Raw genomic sequence first — 24,446 nt, forward strand, 5'->3', positions numbered from 1 at the left:
GCAGCAGGTTTTAGCAGATACACCCTCAGGAGTATGGTCATAGGTATAGCTTGTATAAAAATACTCGATTTAGCTATGGACTCAGTAACTTGCCTATCACCAGTGGTGAAACTATGAAGGCCCACCAACGACATCCACAGAATAAGTCAACTAGTGCTGCAGTGGAATTCTTACTACAACTACACTGCTTCTAGAAGAGACATTGGTGTCTTCAAAGACAGCCCAGGTGTCCATTCCCAAACTGCAGTCAGTGCCGTACAGAGCAGTCTATGTCATCAATTACAAAAGAACCTTTTTTTCCTGAAGAAAAATAATGGAAGAACTCAATAGTCTGCTGAATGGTTATTCATATGTATATTCTTCTAATCACACGAGTAAACTACCAGGGCTCAATAATATTGATTGTCCATTCGGGGGTACAGCCAGGACAGAAAAAAAAAAAAAATCTATGTTTTTGAGCGAGCTCTGGGACACAGCAAATGGGAAAAAGGTGACCAGGACCACAATCAGCTGGCAGGGAATACTTCTAGAAATACAGTGTATGGCCACTGAACCCACATCCCAGTCATATGATGGGCATCTCCTATTGCACCAGTTTCTTCTATTGCTTCCTGAAAGGACTCCTATAGTAATCTGAACCTCTCAGAGCCTGACTGTTACACAGCTCCATCAATAGTGTAACCAGTCCTACAGATGAGGCTTAACATGCCCAGCTGTGCTAGTTTTGGCTGGGGTAGAGTTAATTTTCCTCATAGTGGCTAGGATGGGGCTATGTTTTGGATTTGTGCTGAAAACAGTGTTGCTAATACAGAGATGTTTTAGTTACTGCTGAGCAGTGCTTGCATAGTGTCAAAGGCTTTTCTGCTCTTCCTATCACCCTACCAGCAAGCAGGCTGAGGGTGCACAAGAAGCTGGGAGGGGGCACAGGCAGAACAGCTGACCCCAACTGACCAAAGGGATATTCCATACTGTATGATGTCATACTCAGCATATAAAGCTGAAGGAAGAAGAAAGAAGGGGTGAACACATTCAGAGTGATGGCCTTTGTCTTCCCAATTCACTGTTATCATGATGGAGCCCGGCTTTCCTGGGCATGGCTGAACACCTGCCTGTTGATAGGAAGTGGTGAATGAATTCCTTGTTTTGCTTTCCTTGCATGTGGGGCTTTTGCTTTACCTATTAAACCGTCTTTATCTCAACCTATGAGTTTTCTCACTTTTACCCTTTCAATTATTTTCCCCACCCCACCATGGGGGAGTAAATGAGCAGCTGTGTGGTACTTAGTTGCCAGCTGGGGCACATACGCCAGCATATATTCTTCAAGTAACATATTGCACTGCAACTGAAGCAGAGGGTTGGGATCAGATGTTCTGGAGCACAGACCAAAAAGCACTCTCAAAGTGGGATGTCGGAGCCCAGGTCACAGGACCAAGCCTGCCCCTCACAAAGCTGAGGCAGTAGGAAGCAATTTCCACAACCATTTGTGACTTATGTCACTTTGTGCCCCTGCCAGTGTTCTCTTTCCATTTTGGGGCACAGTCAACCAGGCTTAATGCTTTCAGCTAAGCCAGATTGGTTGGCTTTAAATTAAGGTAGACATGCTCACGTAGTTAATCTCTCTCTGTTATTTAGGAGACAGGTAACTGCTGAAAGGCAACTCTGCGTGGCTTTCTGCTGCAACTGAACTAATTTCACTGGCTGGTGGCACAGTGTGTATTTAAGCATGAAAATTTCATGTGGAATGAACAAAGGGAAATTATTTGAAGTTTGGCAGAAACACGAAGCAGCGTGGGCTGGCCAAGCTTATGCTGCTCTAACACAGATGTGACAGTGAGTTGTTTGTTAGCTGATTTGTCCTGTCAGAGTCAGAAGTGCAAGTGGATGCCCACAGTGACACAGCACACTATTTACATAAAAATGAGCCTGTGTTCCATACATTAACTCCGAATAAGACCCAGGTATCAACAGAAAACAAATTCCATGGACAAAAGCATCCGGCACTTGTTTCCTTATTTCTGCAGCATCACACTTCCCTGACATAGGGGATATGAAATAATGTATATTTCTGAGTGTATTTGCACATCTATGTAGAAAAGAGTTCATAAGCAACAGCATATAATCTCAATACAAATTCCATGTTAAAGGGAATTACAAATTCACAAAAAGGAGAGGATCATGGCAGTTTAGTTCCTTTATCAGTATTACACAATACTTAGGGAGATTGTAAAGGAAGAATAAAGAATTAAACTGAAATTTTGAGAGGGCATGTGGAGGACAGATTTTGCCAAAATCAAAGTATGGTCCTCATATCCTGACAAACCATAGAGAGTTCAGGATAGAGCTCTCCAGAGAACTAGGTTACTTCCATAAAGATTTCCATTAACATTTCTGAATAGACCTAAAAAGCTTTTAGATGTAAATCCACCTACCTTTAAAATTAAATATTCGTGTTAACATTTATGTTACCATTATAAACACAGGAAGCCCAAGATTTGGAAAGTATTAAAATAATGATTTGGGAGCTATTACTCTATCTCCTCTTCCATAACAGCACATGCATGACAGCAACAGAAGGGAGCTGAGCATGAAGCACTTTCTTTTAAACTTTTAAGCTCTTGCTGCACTATTGCTGTTGTTCAAGTCAAGGGTTTCTCTCATAAGAGAACAAAAATATTTTTTAAAATGTAAGATGTTGTTAGTGGAAGTTGTTGTATAAGGTGTCAAATGCCTAATGTCAAAAACTCGGATTGACACTGCTGTCCCTTCCCTTATACTCTTCCAGCTCACTTCCCCACTTTGTCTCTTTAGAAATACCATTTTCTTCAAAGCCAAGGTAATAAGGCCTTTAATGAAATGTCTGTATTCAAAAATACCTGGCTTGAATCTGAAACAGATCTTGCAAAACAGTGTGGAAAAACTGAATAAACAGAAATATTTACATCATTTTTCTAATTACAGGTGTTTCATTTTGTTTTGTTTTTTTCCCCAAAATAAGAAGATATCTACTGCAAACTCCATTTTGGACTCACACACTCCAGAGATTCATATGCACTCCAAGTTCAGTATTTCCTATCAGCTGGAATTTGCCAGCTCCTGACAAATCCTGAGAGGCTCTGTGAAGTTGAACTCTTCTCACTAATTGTACAGTGACTCTTAAAAACAGATTCCCTACTTTTCCTAAGCAAAAATTAAGTTAGGGTAAGGATTTAGAAAGGTACCATACCCTTCTTAAGTGTTTACTCTTGCAGAAAAGCAGGGCATGGTTTTATACATGTACGTATCATGTTTCAGAGAAAGTTTAGCAAAATCTCATCAAACGTTTTGTACTGTAAATACAAAAACAATTCCAGCAACTCACTTCTGTGGATTTGTTTGGCCCACAAGAGCTCCCAGGAGTTTCCACAGTAAGGAGCACGACATATAAAAGCAAGGTGTTATCTACATTATACATGATTTAAAAAAAAAATCCAAACTCAATGGTAGCTTATTGGTGTTAAGGCCATTAAAAATACCAGCTTCTACATGAAACAGATCAATAATTGGCCATATTCCCCTATTTTGCCAAATTAAACATTTTTTCCATCATCTATATTTACATATATTCTGATGAGTTTTACCCAACACACACAATATTTGGGAATCCACATGTCTATCACAAGTCCTATCATACTTGTATTAGAAGTATACGCAATGTGCCCAAAATGCCTCCAAAATATAGAAACTATGCACCAGAATTACACAAGAACAGCCTGTTATTCAAGAACGCTACACCATCCTGAGTCTATACCTTCCAGTTTTCTGCTTGGAGTATTTTCTCTACTGCTTTATCACTGACACAACCAGAAAGAGTACTGCAAACAGTAGTAATTCATGTAAGCAATAATATTGTTTGCTGCACTTTCAGTTGGTTAAAAGGAGGACTATCTTAAGGTAAAATACACTCTTGAATTATATATGGGCAGAAACATGAGTACTGCAGTGCAGTGCAAATTCTAAATAGTCTGAATGACTTTTTTTTGTTTACATTGGAAATATTTTAGACAGACAGGCTTTTACAGGAGATTAAGGATGGATTGTACAGGGAAGTTTAAGAGAAGACAGTGCCTAAATCCTTTGAATTTTAATGGGGGAGTCATGCCTCAGTTACAGAGTTATGAAAAACAAATTCTATGCTGTAAGGCAAAACCGACACAGAAGATTCACATCTCTCTCTAACCTCAATGAACCAGAGTTTAAGGAATAATTTTCTGAACATTAACTTTTCACTGACTTTAGGCTTAATCTTATTTATTTTTTTTAATTTTAAAATTTTTTAAGATATTTACATCCCAGACATCCTGCCAGCAACAAGTGGAATACATCCTGTTATGCATGTTTTCTATCAACACAGCAAAAGATCAGGGTAATCACTTGAAATCCTTTGATTTCACTGCCAAATTAAATACTATGAAGATTAAGCATTGCTACATGCAAACAGAGGATGCCAATAGAAAATGTAAAACTATTTGATACCCAGTATTAGGGTATTTACAGTAAAAATTAATGTAAGTCACTTAACTACTCTCCTGCTTTGTCATGCTGCTTATTTGAAAGCCAGTGGGCTTTCTGAAAGAACACCCTTTTCAAAATTATTAAAATGTGATTCTTGTAGAAAGTGTTAGCTAACAATCTGGGTTTTGAAAATAATTGGAACTTCTCTTTCCCATATTCATATCCATTCTTTGAAATACAAGGTACTGAAAGCCAGGTATTAACTTCACTTTGACATACAGAATACACTAAAATAACTGAAGAAAATACAGGACATTTTTTTTACTTCTAAAATAAATTTAAAGTTAGATTTATTTTTTTTTACATTTTGATTCTCCAGTTACACGACATCACTTAAGTAACTGTTACATGGGAACAATACTTTCCTACAGCTTTGGAGTTAGATCTTTTAAAAAATTTAGTCATGACTATTTCTATAGTCAATACAAGTGATAATGTATGGTAAGTTACAAGGAGCAAGTTGAAAAACATCCTGAGTTTTCGACTGGTGAGCAGTATATGAAGTGTGAAAAAATTCAATAAACATAAAAGACAAGAAGTAGTATCTTCAGAATTATTTATCTCTGAAGTAAGAATCACTGTAAGGAATAATACCTCTTCTCCCCCAGAACAGATTCCTAGAACTGGACAGTAAATTCTTTATGACAGGGGCCACAGTACAAAAGCCTGACTTAGACTCTTGCCAAAATAATAATTATTATTTTTTTTTTAAAAAAAAAGCTGCAATATCCATAGAAAAAAAGATTGAATATTTGGGGTCTATAAACTGGAAAGTGAATGAAGTGCATCTTTGTAAAGGTAACATGGGAGGTACTATCACTGCTAAGGGAATGCTATCTGACTCATTGTGGAAAAGTTACATTAAAATACAAGGAAGTTACTTGTAAACAATACTAATGATGTCAATTATTTTAATTATATTGTTGAAACAACAAAGCAAGAGCATACATAAATGTGTGATTTAGTCTATTACTACACATATCCTCTACAGCAAATTAAATTAAGTTTGTCTTAGCTCCCTATGGTTCTTTTTTCCAGAACTACAATCAACTCTTTTTTTCCGTACAAACACCTAGCTTCACTGATGCAAATACCAAAACACCCAAATCCTACATTCAAAACTCCATCTGACTAGGTAAGAAAGCTCATCTTAATGCTTGTCAAAATGTTTTTGTTGTTAGTGTTAGGAATAAGAGTCTGATCTTTCCATCAAATAAATGCTGTAGTTGTAGTTGTAGTTGTGCCAAGAAAACTGGAATAAATACCTAGTTGACTGGAAATTTTCAAGTTGACAAGGCAACTTTGCCATATAGCACCATCAGAATTTGTTGGAAAAACTAGGCAGCATAAGGACTGAATGCTTATTGATGTGCTTCTTCAGATGTGTGTATATTTTGATAGTCAAAATAATAATGCTCTAAAATGTTTTTCATATTAAATTGATGTCATAAGCTTTCTTAGTGCAGAAAAATAATTAGTCATCAACTGTACACGTGAGTAATCAGAGGATACAATACTTATGAAGGATCTATATGGCCAAAGAAAGTATTAAAATCCACCCTGATCTGCTTAGATTTATCAAATTACTTTGCACAGCTCAAAAGATAGCTTCTTATCAGTTAAGTTACATATATGTACAGTATATTTGATATCAAACTTATCTGGAGGGTATACTGAAATATTACACTAATTTGTGCAGAGGAGCTGACATGATATACAATGGCCTAAACCTAGAAGTGGAACCCCATGGGGAGTGACAAAACACACTTTTAACAAATGACCCCTGTATTAATACAGGTGATCTAGAATATTTTTGTCAGTTAAATTACTTGCAAGGACACATGTAATTAATACCATATATTGACTTTCATTACTCTTAAGAAACCTTATACTTTGGAAAAAGAATAGTTGCTTTCTATACTGATAGTCTGCTCTTTTCCGTTACCAGGCCTTACCTTAGAAAAGGTAATTTTATTTTAACAGTTCACTAATCCTAAATAAAATCACCAGGAACTAGCATGCATCTGTTCATACAAAGAGCAATTTGCATGGTACTAGTTTTGTTGCCTATCATATCTAAAATATTTGTTTGATCTTAACTTCTCAAGTTTAAAAACCTGTATTTAAATTAAGCTAAACACCCTAGGCACACCATGGGAATTTTACATGCTTTTGTTCTTGAAAACCATGTTCTACACATTCCAGTAGGTATGGAAAGTAGTAGGTTTACCGGTATCCAGGAAGTAATCTTGATCTTAAACCCACAAGGGCACATTTACAAACTCCCTGCATCCCTTCGACTCAAACATTATATTACATTAAAATCAACTGTTTATTAACAGAGCATGGGTAAGCAGAAAACACTCTAACATATCTCCCAAGCCACAGCTATTTAGCCTAACTTGATACCTCCTGTAATACTCAGATGATCGGGGCTTAACTTAAGAACTATGTGATTTCAAAAGAGCAAAGCAAAATTTAGATGTTAGAAAAAATAATGATTTATAAAAACACATTTTTCTACACATTTCTTCTCTACACATGCTGATGTGCCATGACACCTCTACCTCCAATTGACACAGAACATAGTTATACATACCACAGTTTGGTGGTTAACTTGAATCACTTCATCCCCAGCATGGATTTTCTTGCACCGATCTGCAGGTGACTGAATTTAAAATAAAAGAGATGATCAAGAATACAGTTCTTACTGGTCATCATCTCTCTTTCAGCAGTATGATTGCTAAGCTATGTAAATCAGGTTAAATTGATAATGACATTCTACTGTGAAATAAAGAATTAAAGAAATATTTAATATATCAGTTCATTGTTTGTGGAGAAAGATAATCTGTACTATTGTATACAATACAATCAAATGTTAAGAAAGGCGTGATTATTTTTTAATTAAAGTATAACCCAGTCCTAAGGATTTCTTTTAAATTTCATTCTGCTAAAAGCGTACTTTAATCTCTGGCATCTCTCAAGCCTTGAAAGCCATCTTTGGCTGAGATTTGAACCTATCAAGACTAACGCAATTGCAATCCCTCACAAACAAATTTCATCACATTGCCTTTTTATTCTACAGTGTTTTAATATGTTGCAGAGAACTTCAGTAAATTACTGTTCTTCAAAGAGCACACAAGGAGAGACTATTGGCTTAGGTACCAGTTAGGAAGATCATGTAAGTTACATGGTAACTTAGTTTCTGGGTCATTATTAGGGTGAAAGAAGTAGAACCAGCATCAAAATCCTACAAAGATCACACTTGCAAAAGCAATTTTGTTCTTTGCTTTTGCCTCAAAAAATCCCACTTCAACAATAAAAACAAAACCAAAAAAAACCACAACAAAAAATCCTAACCCTCCTCAGTAAAGTGTCATCCCCCAAAAACTTTCACTTCTTCTGTATTTACAGTAGACCATCGGCTTTCTGAGGGAAATGCCTCTATGTTTAGAGGAAAATAAGTTCCTTCAGCTTTTCGTAGAGTCATAATGCTTTGATTTTTCTCTCAATACTGTGGCCACCAGCCTACGAAGGCATTTAATCAACTTAAAGGTAGAAGGTGAGACTAACAGTTTGAAAAAAACCTGAAGCTGCTCAGTAGTAGCTTTCTGAAAAGCTGCTATGAATTTTACTAAAAGGAATGAAATTAAAATCATTTTCATGTGAGGTAACAGATCATCTAGAGAACGTGCTTCAGGCCCGCCATGTGGACTACTTGTAATAACCTGTGTACTACATCCCCACTCAAAATACACATTCCATAGCTACGCCATGACTTCCTAGCAGAACTGCATGTAATTCATGGCCTAAGTCAAGGACAGCATTTAAATGGAAACTACCCAAGAGAAACAAGAGCCTGAAAGAAGGGTTGTTCATGACTTAGTCCTAGGAAATATTTCTCAGAACATCCTAAATCAAGCTGGGCTGGTACTTTTACTTACAGAAAGAACAGCTGCCTTGACTTTTTGACGCTATTTCAGCATTAAAGGTGTTAGCTGAGTGACACGGGGAAAAATTTTAACACTGGTGATTATGTTCCACTTATTCATAGCTCTAACAATCTTTATGTATACGTTATGTAATACTGCCATTTTAGCTCAGATGTAGTTATACCTAAGATTTTCAAAATGTAAATGCAAGTGAATCTTGTGTCATTATCCTTGGCCTCTACAGTACTTCATTATGATACAAAATTTCTCTTTTATTGACTTCAGCACTTGCAGCTTAGATCTTGAAAAAACAGGTGTTTCGTGCAGCAATTTCCCAAGCCAGTAAAATACAGTCTGAGGATCTTCAAATTGGAAAAATCTACTTTAAAAAAACCTCATTCTAATTATGCCTCAAACACACTGCAAGGTGACGTAAAAATGATTTATAAAGGAGTCTCAAGGCTGTGCTCTTACGAAGAGGTTGCAGCTCTTGCTCCTTCTCACTTTTTCCTCTCAAGTAAAGAATGCAGACCTTGCTGTAAAGAAACAGTATCTTTTATCATCACTATTAAAGGAAAGCAGAGGAGAATTGGTAAGCTCTTCCTTTTTTTAGATATATATGCTGACATTAAGCAAAAGATCCATTCGTGAAGCCCTGCTAGGAGGAACAAAGGTGTCACATCACAGCTATATCTTCATTAGCTGGTAGTTTGGTTCAACAGGTAGCTGAACAACAGATGGAAGCACCTGCCATTGAGGCTCACATATTGATAAGATACAAGCTATTCTGAATCTGCTTAGGATTTATTCTTAAGAATAGATTTAGCATTGTCCTTTAGGCTTAATGTTTTCTTTGCCCCATTCCCCCAGTATACCCACACGGTCTTAAAGACCAGTTTAGACCCCCTGGAGCCCACTTGTTGCATTCCCACCCTGGAGATTTTGGTGTTATTTCTTCTGAAAGGCCTCTCTTCCCTGACATCTAAGGATAAACCACTGTACAGTAAGCAGGGACACTGGGACCACCCCCTTAAGTTACACTCCTGCTGGAGATGCACTGCGTGCTATTACTTTAGATAACACTCTTTTCTCTTGGAAAACCAAATTAAAAAATGTCCTTATTTGAAGAATATATTTGTTTTGTGAATCTAAAGAATCTTTCTGACATGTTCTAAAAGAGCTACTCAACGAGAAAGCTGTAATCTCTTGCTGGACCAAGACACCCTTTAGATTCGTTACTTCCAAACAAAAGACAGAAGATATGAACTAGAAAGCCAAGCTTGCTCTAACGCTACAGGACCACCAGAGAGAAACTCTTATAGGGCAGTGACCTGTGAGGAACCCTGCTCTCTCACAATTCAAGTTTCAGAGCTCAGCTGCTTTGAACTGCAGGGCTGATGTGTTGGGAGAGATGAGTCCTGATGCTAAACAGCAGGATCCAAATTCTAATGGGCTTTGTAGCCAGACATCAAACACCTCAAATGGCAAACAGAAAAAGCAAAACTGTGGTTACAAAATCTCCTCTGTTACATCGATGTGGCTAGCATTGCCATGCTACTGTGCTTTTTAATAAGACAAGCGTTTCTCTGTGTTCTTTCAGAAAAGCATCAGAGAAAAAGTCTGCCAAAAACTCACATGGAGGAGCAGAATTGGAAAGAAAAAGGCTACAATTTTATTCAAAGGGAAGAAAATTTGGATTCTTACTGTTTCCTAAAAGTTAAATTGTATCACAAACAGTAAACATGTCAACATCAACAGGTAAGAGTACATCTTCACCATCATGACTGCTCTGGTCATGCTGCTTAGATGTTTCTCCAGCCATCTATCAGAATCATAGCGCTTTTTTTTTTTTTTTTTTTTTTAAAGTAAGGAACCACCAACTGTGTGCTTAAAAACAGGAGACACCTTACTTTCTCCTAAGTGTTACTCATTTTCGCAAATGTTTTAATACACAACAGTTTTTTCCCTAGATAGCGGACTGCAGTTTCTTGGTCTGCTACGAGCACCTCCAGGTGTTACAGCGAGTAAAAGAGTCAGTAACAACAGCAGAAAAGTCATCATGACTGAAGCTTCCTGACATGGCTTTAAATTATATTCATGAATCACAAAAGATAAGAGTTTTGAGGGAATGCATTAAGATTTTATTTTTATCTTTGCCCTTGGGAAATTAAATCCAGTATTAGTAAGAAGTGGAGATAAATGGTTGCATTTTTAATCTGAAATTCAACTGCAAACCCCATCCTTTTTCTTTTATGTATTTTCTAGATTAAGCTCAGCTATGGTTTTGTTGGTTTTGTTTAGTTTTGCTAATTTCAGTGATGATATCTGTAGCTGTAGACCTGACTCCCTAGAATTTTGATTTCAAGGTTGAAATTCCACGTTTTCCTTATTCTGAGACAGGTGGCATTCACACAAGTTCTACAACAGATATTAAGTATTGGGTATAGCCCATGGATATCCTGTCTGCAGCAGGAAAAAAAAAAAAAAAAAAAAAAGAAAGAAGAAAATCTACCAGATTGTGCCTCCTGTGAAGGGATGAAAACAATATTCCTATTTTATTGAGATGTTAACAGAACCTCACTGAAGATCAGACAGCAGCTGTAAATACCATGTAGCTAGCTTGCACCTTCTGCAGTGTGACACAGTAGCAAGATAAAACAAACATTTCTGACAGCTTAGTTTTAAGAAAATGCCATCAAAATCTTTGAAAGGAATTGCTTAAATCATTATGGAACAGTTCAGTGTCATTTAGTGCTTGTTCCATGTTCATTGGAGATTACAGATAGAAGCCCTTCCCCCTAAAATTATCATTTTGCTCACTTCCTAACAGACAACCAGTTCTCTAAATAAAGTGTACAAAGAAAGGAGGTTATGTTTCAAAGGTATCTGAAAAGTAGTCTATTATCTTTTGCTTGCTGTTTAATACCTTCAGTGAGAATTAGTACACTGGTAATAAGTGTTCCTTTCTATAGGCATTACTCAGAAGTTCATGCAGATATACATGGTTATTTGTCAATGTGAAGGGATGTCCTCGTTTCCATGCATTGATTTATTACAAAATAAAGCTCGATAGATGGAAAATATAAAAGCTGTTTGTCTAATACTGCAGCGAACTCCAGCATATCAGCCTATACATAACAAAGGCATTTATCTTTTATTCACAGAGCACAGTAACTCCAAGACAGCTACTTCCTATCTTGATCAACTGCAGCATTTTAGATGTCTTGCAAGAACAAATCAAAACTGATTCTCCTGGTCCTCAACTGGGAACAACTCTTTCAATTCTGAGGTAAACAAGCACAAGCATTTATGCTGTCCAACATGCTATAGGTCCTCAACAGCCAACTAGCACACTTTTGCAAGCAAAATGTAGTCTATAGCAAAGGGAAAGCATAAACCACAGATAAGGTCAAAAAGGCTTCCCGGTCTGAACATACAGTATTAACAATACTTACATTTTCTGTTGTTCCAGTAATTACATGGAGACCATCATATGTTGATTTAATGTACATACCCTAAGAAAAAGACATCATGGGAAAGAATTTTTAAAGTGTTTCACAGACCAGTACCATCCAAACATAACTTGCATATCTCTAAAAGAAAAGCCTTTCTTTCTCTTTCTTTTAATTTTCCTTTTTTTTAAGATTTGTGAACTTTTAATATATGCCATGAGGAATTTATCTCTGGATAGGAAAGTGCTTTTTCATACACTTCAAGAACAACAGCCCAAATGATTCTGGCCCTAATTAGCAATAGCAAACTAAAACTTTTACTACAGTCATCTCCATAAATACTCCCGGTTATTATAGTCCACTCCTTCAACTACAAAATATAAACACCTGATTACAAAAACATCCAGATTTACAAATTGCCTTAGGATGATCAATACTTCAATTTTGCTTTGGAAGCTACAGAAGACTTTAAAAGATCTGGAGTTTCTGACAGACAATTCTGCAAACCTAACTTTCAAACTGATAACCAAAGCTGTGAAATATGCCTGCAAAATGGCTCTAAGACTTTCACTTTCTGATAGCCTCACTCATCTCAGTGAACAGTTCAGCTATAAAACTCAATGATGAGAACTTAAACATCAACTTTGTTAGCTATCCCACTTTCTTTTAAAAATATGGAAAATGAGGGATAGCATACAAACAGACGGAAGTTTCTGCATGGATAGTCTGAGACAGCGTCTCAAATCTGTTTTTTCATCAAATCATAATTCAAATATTTTAACAGCATCCACTATGACAATGAAAGGAAAAAGGAGAGATAATTGGCATACACTGAGCATTCAATAACTTCAGAGGAATCTCCTTTCCCCCAACCAGTTCACAGAAAGCAGATAAATATTGAGCGCTTGATTAAACATCCTTTACATAACCTACTACTTCTTTTAACCAGAGTCCCACAAAGAAGTCTGTTCCTGATTGAGGAACAGAGTGCATTCATTGATGATTAACTGTGTTGAAGAGGCAAAGAAGACATATCATGCTGGACTAATCTTATTTGGGACCAGAACTCACAGACATTTTGGTATGGGAACAAGGAATTACCCCCCACTTAACAAAGTGGAGGATATCCCCACCAAAAAAAAGGTACTGCATGAGTTTCTCAGGTGAGTGGGCTCAAAACTAAACTCCTGTTTTTCTCTGCACAGCACATAGCAGTAATGGCATTAAATCCAGTTGTCATGTTGGGTTGCCACAGCTAGAAGAGAATAAAGCATGAACCTGTTCGCTGCTACATAGATAGAAGCCCCTAGCATCATCCTTCAACTTCCAGCTCCTCTATGCACCTTCAGCACTGTTTCCAGTAATGGATCCATGCATGTAGTTTCCTGCTTAACTCAGTTATCTCAAATATAGAATGGCAATTTCTTATACATTTATCCTCACAACACCCCTGTGAGGTAGGGAAACACTAATAGACACAATTTACAGACAGGGTAATGAGCCACACAAGAGGCTGAGATACGTTGGTATCTGTTATTTGGTACTCATACCTACCCTCAAACCACCAAAATTCAAAGCCTAAATCCCTCTCAGGATCCGGATCTACGTGGCTTGACCATATATCCTGCAACATGGCAAAAGCTGAAATCATGGTGACTTCATGGTGACAGGAACTGTGAGTCAGGTCCCCACACGGAGCAATTTCTGAAGAACGTCATGTCTTTGTTTTTATTGACAGCAAGTTACTGCTTTCAACTTAAAACATCAGGGTGAAAGCCAAGGATAAAGTCTCACACTTAATAGTTACACAGTGTTCAGTTTCATGCAAAGCATTATTTTGAAGGATAGTAAGGTTATCCCAGTATGCTATCGTGGCAAAGTGCGATTCACATCCCATCTAACCTTTCTACAAATCTAAAAGACTTTGAAAACACAAAAGAGGAGAAAGAACTTTTGTAGAATTTTCTTTAAAGGCTAAGATCAAGATTTTGCACAAATTATTAAAGAGAGGGAAGAGGGAAGCTGTAAAAAAAACCCCAGATTATATTTATTCCATATGTGCAAAATTAATAAATGTTACACTAGTACCATGACATGTTAATTTTGAAAAAAGCCAACATCATTCTGTTTAAATGTTTAAAGCAGCTTTTAAATGGGGAGATGTAACACTTCACAACAGAAAGATGAGCTACCCCTTCACCCACATTCCTACACTCCTTGTATTAAGTGTACAATATATGGGAAACGGTACAGAGAAGAGAATGTTTCTGGCTTATGTTGTTTGGTCTGGAATGGAAATAAGAATATCACAGACGTAAATTTATAAGTTTTCCCTTCTCTGCCTCCTTGTGGCTGCACAATATCAACAGTACTTTTAGCAACCAAGAAAACAAGGGAGATCAGTGTGTGTGCTGTCTATTTGTACTGAAACAAATTGGCAGATACACATCTTAGGTATCCAAAGATAATACCATTGTCACTATGAATTTACAAGAACAAGTTAGGTTAAATAAAAGAAAAGATAATCCAGTTAATATGACTAAAATAACCATAAGGTAACCACCCTAGTAATCAAGAGCAAAGTATGCCTAAATTAAAGATTAATTCATGCTCCATTACATCAGATTGTCCTGATCAGTTATGGGTAGAAGTCTAATTTAAAACTAATCATTACATTTTATCTTGATGTGAACTATTATTTGGTTAAGCGTTAGAAAAGAGACCTTGTGCCATTTTTTCCTATCTTTCTTTTTTTAAAAAAAAAAGAATGACAACAGAATTTGATATACTTTTAACATGTTGTATATAAAGCTGGATGGAAAAGAAGATACTAATTCTATTTTATCACACACAACTGAATTTATACTCTTTCACTGTGATACCAATGGAATCCCCCAAAGCTGTATGTGTCTCTTAACTCCAAACAGTTCTCAAAACCCTGTTCATATTCTTTTCCCAGCTCCTCCTGTATGTCAAACCAAATAACTCAAGAGAAATATTAGGAACAGTAGTACACTGGACTCCTGGAAAATACTTTCTAGCCAGAGAGTCAGCAGTGCACCTTTAATAAACTGCAACACCGTACTATACCTACGACTTGTATTTTAGGGGTGATTTTTTACATGACAGGCTCATTTTGTGTTTGCTTCAGCAGGCAAAGAGGAACCCAGAACAATCAGTCTCATGTTCTGGTGAATTCACCTCTGTGTTTCTGAATCTAGCAAGCTAGGTGAATAGCTGCAACTTGAAATCATACCACAGTACCCGAACTGTGTAGGATTCAAATGATAGTATGAACAAGGAAAAAAATTTGACATTAAAGATCAACCCTTGCCACAGTTGTCTGATACTCTGTTCTATATTTAAAATAAAGATAAAATAGAAATGGTTGAATTTTTGAAGAAAAACTTCCCATGGAAAACTTGGTTACCTGCTTTTTTGCCTAACACAAGGCATAGAATATTCTGCTTTGCTGAATACACTCACTGTTTTCAGTCAAGCAGTAATATTTTTAAGTCTGTTTCCTAGCAGAAGATATTACCTAAAGTAGTCAGTTTTGTCTCTTTCTAGAACATCAGTAGTGTAAAAACACACAAAATTAAATTCTGCTTACTGATACAGATGAAACAACTGCCAAGTCCTCAAAATAAAATTAAAAAAATCATTACACATGGGAGCATGCTGGTGATTGCAAAGCTTACCACATTAAAGCATTTCAGGACTTTAAAAATAATTTTCTACTCTGACAACTCCCTTTTCACCCTTACTTCACAGCCACTGCAGGCCGCTTCTTCCCACAGCAACACCCACTGGAGAACACATGTATGCAGCCAGTCACATAACCACGCCTGGGTACCAGGGACAGAGGGAAAAGAAAAAAAAAGAGCAATACTAAAACCGACCCGTAACACTGCTTTACCCAGTACACAAGAGTTTCCCCACATTACACCCTAACAACATTTTTCTGCTTGCCAGGTTATTTAGTCTGTTTTTCTGATAGGTGTTAGCTAGTTTTAATATCTTAAGATACTGTGAATTCTGCAACGCCTTTACCTGTTCCTTCTGTATTAAGGTATTAGTCTGACAATTTACATTTACCTCTGACTGATACTTACATTTCCACAAGAAAAGATCAAACATAATGAAGGAACTATTTGTGCTGATTAAAACATCCCAATAGTGCTCCAACTTGTTTTAAATTGTAAAAAAACTCCAACCATTTTTTCAATTCCATCATATATTTACCATATGAATTTAAGGAAACAGCATTGTTTTCCAAATTTTTAATTTCCTTCTCTTCTCCTTTCCTTTTTCTCTCCCTGATGTACTTTAGCGTCTTAGATAATAAATTTGAGACATGTTAGATATTCTGTTTATGCTAGGTGAAAAAAATCTTCCGAGTTTGCAGGCATCCTTGTCCTTTTCCTTTGCTTGAAGTCTTTCCATCTTTACAGAAGATTTTACTTAATGATTGGTAAATCCAGCACAAACTGTCATGTGGGTCAAGAATATAGAAGAAAGCTGACAATAATCCATTTTTCCATCTCCATCATTGCACAAATCCTGGAAGAAGGTCCAGAAGTTATCAAGCTTTATATTCATCCGAGTGCTCCTGATGTGCAGAGGATAGTCACAACTATAAGCTCCACCATCAATTCTTGAACTGACACACTTAGCACTCAATAGGGCGGTACTGACATGCATTCACTGAATCTTAATTGAAAGATATCAGTTTTAAAAAATAAACGAACAAAAACCCCAAGAACCCAAAAGCAAAGCTTTCATATAAAGCACCAAGATCAACCTGACAAAGATGATCTGTTAGTAAGATTAGCACTGTAATAAACTGAAAGGTATGATATTCAACCTTCCGGCTCAGATATATCATCCTCAGTGCCTGCTCTGGAGAGCTCACAATCTAGAGGAGACAGAACAATACAGAGCTAACAGAATATTGGCATACAGGCAAGGATGAAAGGGGGTCGAAAAAAAAAGGACAGAATCAAAATATCGTTGTATCCTTCTAAGGCTTATATACTGCACAGTTGGTGTTTTCAAAAATATGCATATAATTATTTTTATGACAATGACATAGTAGCCCTCAGTCAGCATCAAGACCTTGTTCAGCTGGTTCATAAACACATTAAAAGAAAAAGCCCTGCCTCAAGAGCTTCCAGTTTAAACAGACAAGACAGACAGAGGGTGTAAAACAGAGGCACAGAGGGGAAAGATATTCTCTATCCCATCAGCTACCCAGTGGGAACAAAACCCATGAAACACATTCTTATTTACAAAAATAACACTTAACGTTTTTTGGTCACTGGGGGTTAACACCACCCTACAAAAAGACTTAAATGAGGAAAATAACAGTCACAAGACAGGAAGGAAAAGAAATAAAAGTTCAAATAAAAATGGACAGAACTCCAAAAAAGGTGATCGAGATAAAGGGTAATAAGATTTCTTCATTACAGTAGAAGATAAGACTTCAAAAGATTGACTGCAGTGAGCTGGTGGAAGAGTTAAAATTACAGAAGAAAGAGAGGGAGGATAGAATCCATGAAGGCTGAAATCCTGGCAGATCAGTCTGAAATGGATTCAGAGATCAAAAAGCAAGCCAATGGAGGAAGGAAAAACAAACAGCAGACTAAAACAAAGAATGGGGGCAATATTTACTCATCCCAATGTTTGCATTTTTTCTCATATTAGAAATGTGATTCTCCAAAAAAATGGAAAATTATTTTAATGTATAATTGTATAATTGCTCTAAATACCTTGGCATACCAAACTTATCAAAAGCAAACCAAATCCAAACTCAACAACCACCAACCCACAAACCAAAATATTCTCCCTAACTACACCATCCAACCAACTTCAAAAACTTGCTTGTACTGTACACAGGTCCAGAGTACAGCAGTAGTCCTTATTATTTAAGAAAACTTGGGTAGAAGTTGCAAAAGCTATTTCATTAGGCAAAAAAAAAAAAAAAAGGTTAATTGTATTATGATCACCTTCTACTACCTCCAAGGATTGTGGGAAGAGATATTATTAGTGATATAAAGTGATACAGCTGTAATTGTTATCAGTGTTGGTTTTCTCCATGCAGTGAATGTTGGATATTTGAGTGACCAAAAATCAATGGTCAGCTCCTGAACAACACACACAGGATGGCTGCACCAAGCCTTTACAAGCACCTGATTAAGCATGCAGGGTTCTTGCAATAAAATTCAATAAGCTACTTCTCAGCAGTGCTGTAGAGCCCTTGAATAACTTAGAGAATAGCTTTATAACCCAGAAATAATATGAAGCATATTCCAGAATTTGACAGGTTTTGTGCATAAGCCCACGCAAACTTCTTGGTTGAGTTGATCTTAGCAATTTAAATCCCTTCAGACTTCAGGATCCTAGAACAATCTGAACCATTTTCAGAGGCTGGTATAAACGGCAAGAATTTCTCACTCATATCTCCCTGTTCACTAAACTCTTTGCATACATCAGTCAGCCTTACAAAATACTTCACTGTTGGCCCAGCTGCATGGGAAACCAAACTAGCATGAGAAATCAAACTATTTTCAGGCTTTAAAATAGAAAAGGCTAAAATGTCCTATTCCTTTCCATATATACAATTTATTTTTTAAAAAAATCACTTTCTTATCCTGGATGATGGGTTTGATTAACTGCGTACTTCTTACCAGCCCTTCACTTGGCTTGATGTTTGTAAGCTGGATCACTTCAAGGTGGGCAGACTGGGAAACCAGCGGATCAGAAGAAAGTGAGATAATGTGATCACAGACACCGGAGAGAGTTTTACACTAGGAAAGAAAAAGGGAAATAAAATGTCTTAATAAGTATATCATTGTTAACTATTTGCATATCAATCTATAATTTAAACTGCTGCATTTTAAAAGTACATATTAAATCACATGGCTGAATCTACATGGCAGAGGGAATGAAGGAGGGGGAAAGGTCTCAATCAGCAGTACAATACAAAATCTGTTTTCTGTGATGATCCTGAACTGACACAGCATCAGACCAGGGAAGAACAAAAGGCAAATGCTTTTGCATCTCAGTAGAGAGAAAAATGGACTGCACAAAATGCTCTCATGCACTCTCAGGGTTAGGTGCCCTGCCTCTGACCTGTGCTCAGGCATACAGAGTGTGTGGTAAGCTCCAAGCCCCCCTAATTTACCCCCAAATCCCACTAATTTCCATTGAATGTGCAGATGTTCAGCACAGATGAAAATCAGGCTCTCGATGATGGGTAACTCTCATTAACTCTGAAGTGTATTGTATACTAATAAAACATGCTAATAGACTTTGGACTGAGTCTCTCATGTTCTACTGCTGCCAAGTATGATTTACTATTGCAGGCATGAAGATTACAATAAATAACCACTTCATGATGGGATAATTCTTAAACCTGTTATCCTTGGCAACCTCTCTGCAGCAAGACAGAAATAGAAAAGTTTCTAAACTGGCTTGGACTGTCAAATGCGTACTGTGTATCTCCTCACGTCTTACTTCCTGAACACCTCTTCTCAGAAGCCAGGAAGCTGTGATTTTTTTCCTATCATTCTCTCATATTTTTGTAAGCAAGTGATATTTGAGAGTTTCAATGTTTTCAGTGAAGTCCCCTTTCAGCAACTAAAACTGATTTCTTGGTTCAGGTTTCCAAATGCATGTTTTATCAGCAAATTCAGGGACTCTTGAAATTCATGACATTCTTCTGGTCCCAAAACTGTGGGTAGCTCCAATACCAAGTGAGAGCCAGCTTAACTGGTCTCAAATTCAAAAGATGAAAGCTAACCAGTCTCCTCAACTGACTGAAACACAACTGTACACAACTGCTGCACCACCACTCTTTCAAGATTGCAAAGAATACTTTTTAAAGTAAAAAATAACTGCAACAATGCTATGGAAAAGTAATATAAAACTGGGTATAACCTCCTTGCCAAATCACCATTCTAATTCCAAATGCCAAACTACAGATACCTTACAAAAAAAGGAAAGTAAAAAAACTTCAGTGACAAAAGCAAAAAGAAATCTAGTGACAGTGAAATCTTAATCCTTCTACAGACCATTACATTGGGACTTTCTTCTCTTTATTTACAAACAGTTGGAAGTTTAGGTTTGTATATAGATGGCTTATGTTACTGAACAATAATGTTTCAGAATAAATAAACAAATCAGAATCAAATGGAAAATATAACAAAATTTATATTACCAACATCACCTTCTTCCACAGAAAATATTCCCTTCAATCATAGACAGACACACGCACACACACACTCACTACCCTTTCTGCTTTACCTGTATTTCATGCTGCAGAATCATTACTGAAAAAAGCAAGTCAAGAAATATATAAAATGGGGTTAAGAATCCTTTGTGCTTTACCTGATTTAGGAAGAAGTGAAAAAGTGAACTTTATTGCAAGATTGGGGTTTCTTTATGTCTTTTTGGATACATGGAAATTGCTTTGAGCTGACATTTTAAAAAGGTAAAAATGATATAAAATTCCATAATAAAAATGAAAGCTTAGATTTTCTATTTGATTGGGGGTTTATTAATACAATGCTGGCATGTTATTTCTATTTTCATCTCTCTTGTAACTGCACTGACAATTACTGAAAAATTACTTTTAGAAAATTACAGAACGCTCAGCTCACCACATGCAAAGTGAGAAGACCTATGTTATAAATAATTCTCTGGTGATGAAAAGTGAATTTTTCATGTATCTTTAGACTTGTATTCACCCACCTATTCTTCCTATTAATTAATTCCAAAACTACTAAATTTATGGGGTCCTTAGCAGTTACAGAAAAACTTGTATTTACAACATACATACAACAATGTATGATTTTTTTGTCCAATTCCCAACTGTTGCATTGCAGACAGATTACAAAATGCACAGAAAAGGAGTGTTCCTACCACCTAACACAAGGTATGCCATTTCAAGATCACAGGTGTGTTTCCTCCTTAAAAAAAAGTCCTTGGCTGCCGTGACAGATGATGGGGAAAGGAGAGGAGTGAGGCAAGTCCAGGATTTAGCATTGAACAGAAGCCTAAGCTGACATGCATTAAATAGCTCCCTGCAGCAGCTGCTCTCACTCTGCCTCTCCGTGAGAGGAGTACAGACTGTCTATACAGTAAGTCTATGGAGATCAGCATTCCAATGTGGCTATATTGGTTGCAATTCGAAAACAAGGTGGTATGAATATTCCCCAGTAGGAGCTCTGGGAATACCGGATGCCAAAAATCACCAAGTTACTATGATAAAAAAATCTGCAATATGTTTCTATGCATTTCTAAAAGATTATTGTCTTTCGGGTCTTGCAGTTTTCTTTCCATCTTAGATACTCATACTGACATCCAACAGCACAATATGCCCAGTCTAAGCACAATATATGAGCCACAGCAAAGTCCCTAGAGAAGGCCATATGATTAGAGAACTCCCTTTTAGATTAAGGCTTCAAATTCTATGATGTTTCCAAAATGTAAACACTCATTCAAAATGTGGGGATGCATATATAACTGTCTTCCTAGAAAAATGACATCTGGGGGCAAAACTCTGCCGCATTACTACAAATTTTTTCCTACTTGATGAGTACCCAGTTCTTACCAGGGAGAAGACAAAAGTTGAAGACAGAGAACTTTTAAAGCTCCATTACATTTTATCAGGTTGATTACCGTATATTAGTAGCAGAGGTGACTCGAAATGGCAAAAGAAAACAGAAGGCACAGAAAAGCAAAAACATTCTTGAATTACTTCTCTCGGTTTCTGGCCAACAGAATCAGGTCTTTTTCTTCTAATAGAGCACTAGTGGACCTGAGCGATTCAGTAAGACAACATGACATGAACTAACCACATCCATAGTTTCTCAAAAAACAGTTACTCCAGATAATAAGACCTATCAATCACAACATCATCTGCTTAGTAATTATAGAAGAGTTCTGTCATCAAACTTACTTCATTAAAACATGTTTTGTTTTACTTGTGAAAACTGTCCTTTCCTTTGGAGGGGAAAGGATGTTTGCTGTAGGAGGATTTTGAATTCAAGACTCGCTGCTGTTGGATAGCTAACTGGCATATTCATGTTGCCTGGGCTTCCAAGGAATGACCAAGTACTTTGTTTTTTATTAAACTTCCATTTAATTTCAGAATACTATGCATTTTATTTCAGTTTTCTTGTTCCAGCATAATTTCAAGATTTTGGGGAGAAAATTTATTTTAGAAGATGGGCCTGGATTCTGCCCAACCATCCAAAACTTTCAGCTGCTAATAGAAAATATCTAACAACTCTTAGTTTTCCTCTGAAAGTGTAAGAAGAGTGTTTGTGTTAGAATAGCCAGAGAATCAAACAAGCTTCCCTTAACTATTATAGATTTCAATAATTTTGGTTAAATACTCGTTGGTTAAAGACTTGGATTGTAAGTAGGACCAAGTGTCTGTCAGGTTTGTGTGAAAGGTGAATTTTCATGAACTCTGAGCTTGCCCAGAGGCAGGACAGCAAGGGGCCCACTATTAACCAGCAGGTACCCTCTCCCAACTGCAAAGACAGGGTACACAAGCTCTCACTGGAAACACATCCAGAGGTTGACACAGGCAAAGTAATACAATTTTCCTTGCCTTTACTCTCAGAAGCATCTCATTCACAGTTTGTGGGTTGGATTTGTGTGTCTGTGTGCATCTGTGGAGGATGGGAGAAGGAGGAGGAGGGAAATTCAGCCTCAGGAATATATTGGAGCTTGGATTGTGTTGGGACATGTAGGGCACAGCTGTGTCAGTTTACAACAGAGTTTAACCAGTGGCTCTGAATGTAGTTACCACCCAGTTTCTGCCCAGATTACTGCTGTCGACTTCAGTGGCCAAGGCTTTTTAATATACCAATCAGCATAAATCAGTACGCAGACAAAAGAGCCTTTTCACCAGGAACATGCCTCCTCCCCATTAGACCTCTTTACGGAAAAAGACCTTGGACCTATTCAGTGGATCAGGACCTTCCATGGGAAAGATGCTGCCACATGGCATAGGAATAACGTTAATTTAATAGAGGCAGCATGACGCTGTATTTAGAAAGTTCCCAAGGAAAAAACCTTTGACTTCTCCATGCTGCTCTTCCTCAACAGTTCACACTGTGGCTCATCAGGTTCGTTCCACATTCAGTCAAGCAACAACCCTGCCTAAAACTGAAGCTATGTTTGATGCTACTTTACTTCTAGCTTGACTAAATTTTCCTTAAGTTTCCCAGACTTCACTGGAGCTTTCACCTTGGCAAATGCAAAGCCAATTTGACAAATTATGTAGGTGTGAGAAATACAGGGGGGTTATTATTACATCACCATCATCATCATCATTATATTTAAATAATAATAAAGTTTTAACATTATTATTTTATTTTATGGAAAGTAATGGGCTGACATAATATTTTGCATCTAGGCTACCCAATTAATTTGCTACTCATTTTTTACAACTTCTGCTACTCATTTTTTTCCTAAAAATTTATGAACACATTATTTTTCAGCATAACTATTCAGCACAAGCTGTATCATAGACATCTATTTTAGTTTCACTAAAATCTGATAACAGTAAAACTCACCTTTTCTTTCAAATGGTAGTTACCTTTTGTTACTTTTTAAAACTAGATTTCTTCTTATGAAAACACTGTTAACAAGACCAGGATCATTTACCTTTTGTAACTGTTGATTCTCTGCTGCAATGCAGTACTAGCTACAGTAAGAGACACAGGAAGATGAGCACCCAATGTTCCTACAAAATCAGCAGGCATTAAGAATGCTTGGCCTTCCTCAAGCTGCACTCAGCTTTCAATGTGCAAGGTATCTCAACAAAGGAAAAGGATTTGGCCAGGCCGGAAAAAAAAAGTAAGTTGTAAAATATTAATTGAGAGAAATCAACAGATGATTACATTTTCTCCTTTTGTCACACAGTCCCTGTTCTCAGTATAAGCCTTATGGCGATGACTTCGGTTCTCTTTTGCAGTAACTCATCACTGCACTTTAGTAATAAATTCTCTTCTCTATTCAGTGACAAACTGCACAGTCTTTATGTGCAAAACTAAATGATTCAAAGAAAGATGAAAAATATCACCACACAGCATCTAGTTGTTTGGTAGAAATTCAAGGGAAAACATTTCCTTTCAGTCAGTAGGCAACTAGTTTATGCCCCAGAGCATAAAGAATGAAAGCTAACACTTAGGTTCTGCCTGTATTTTTGGACTGTAGTGTACCAATTTCTAATAGATTTTTCACAGTTGATCCTTCTTTCAGTCAGAGGGATGAGGACTTAAAAGTGACTAAATTAGATTTGCATCTGTTCTGATAGTGGCTACTTCAATTTGCACTGTGAAAATGTCTGTCTTCTGCAGCAGCGTGGAAGTACTTTGGGACACAGCTAGCTTCAGAGGCCATGGACTTTCCTCAAACTGTACATCTATTATCTGTTCAATTCAAGCAGCTCTAGGGTCACCAAGCATTTCGGGTCAAGCAAACAGACTTA

General features: G+C 37.0%; 1 protein-coding gene across 9 annotated transcripts in view; it reads right to left on the reverse strand.

The window, feature by feature from the left end:
- The window catches only part of CNKSR2 (connector enhancer of kinase suppressor of Ras 2), a gene marked incomplete at its 3' end in the record, with an annotated part of 219,235 nt that overhangs the window by 110,306 nt on the left and 84,483 nt on the right, over nt 1-24,446 (reverse strand). For 6 of the 9 annotated variants that reach the window (XM_080377570.1, XM_080377568.1, XM_080377567.1 and 3 more), the window contains 3 exons: nt 18,625-18,744; nt 11,939-11,998; nt 7,151-7,219 (listed from right to left, as the gene is read on the reverse strand). In XM_080377570.1, the coding sequence (XP_080233696.1) occupies nt 7,151-7,219; nt 11,939-11,998; nt 18,625-18,744 (249 nt within the window). The remainder of the gene's footprint in view (nt 1-7,150; nt 7,220-11,938; nt 11,999-18,624; nt 18,745-24,446) is intronic. The other 3 variants (XM_080377569.1, XM_080377565.1, XM_080377571.1) reach the window with 2 other exon arrangements.

Source organism: Falco punctatus (assembly GCF_963210335.1).
Source record: "Falco punctatus genome assembly, chromosome: 2".
Lineage (NCBI taxonomy): Eukaryota > Metazoa > Chordata > Aves > Falconiformes > Falconidae > Falco > Falco punctatus.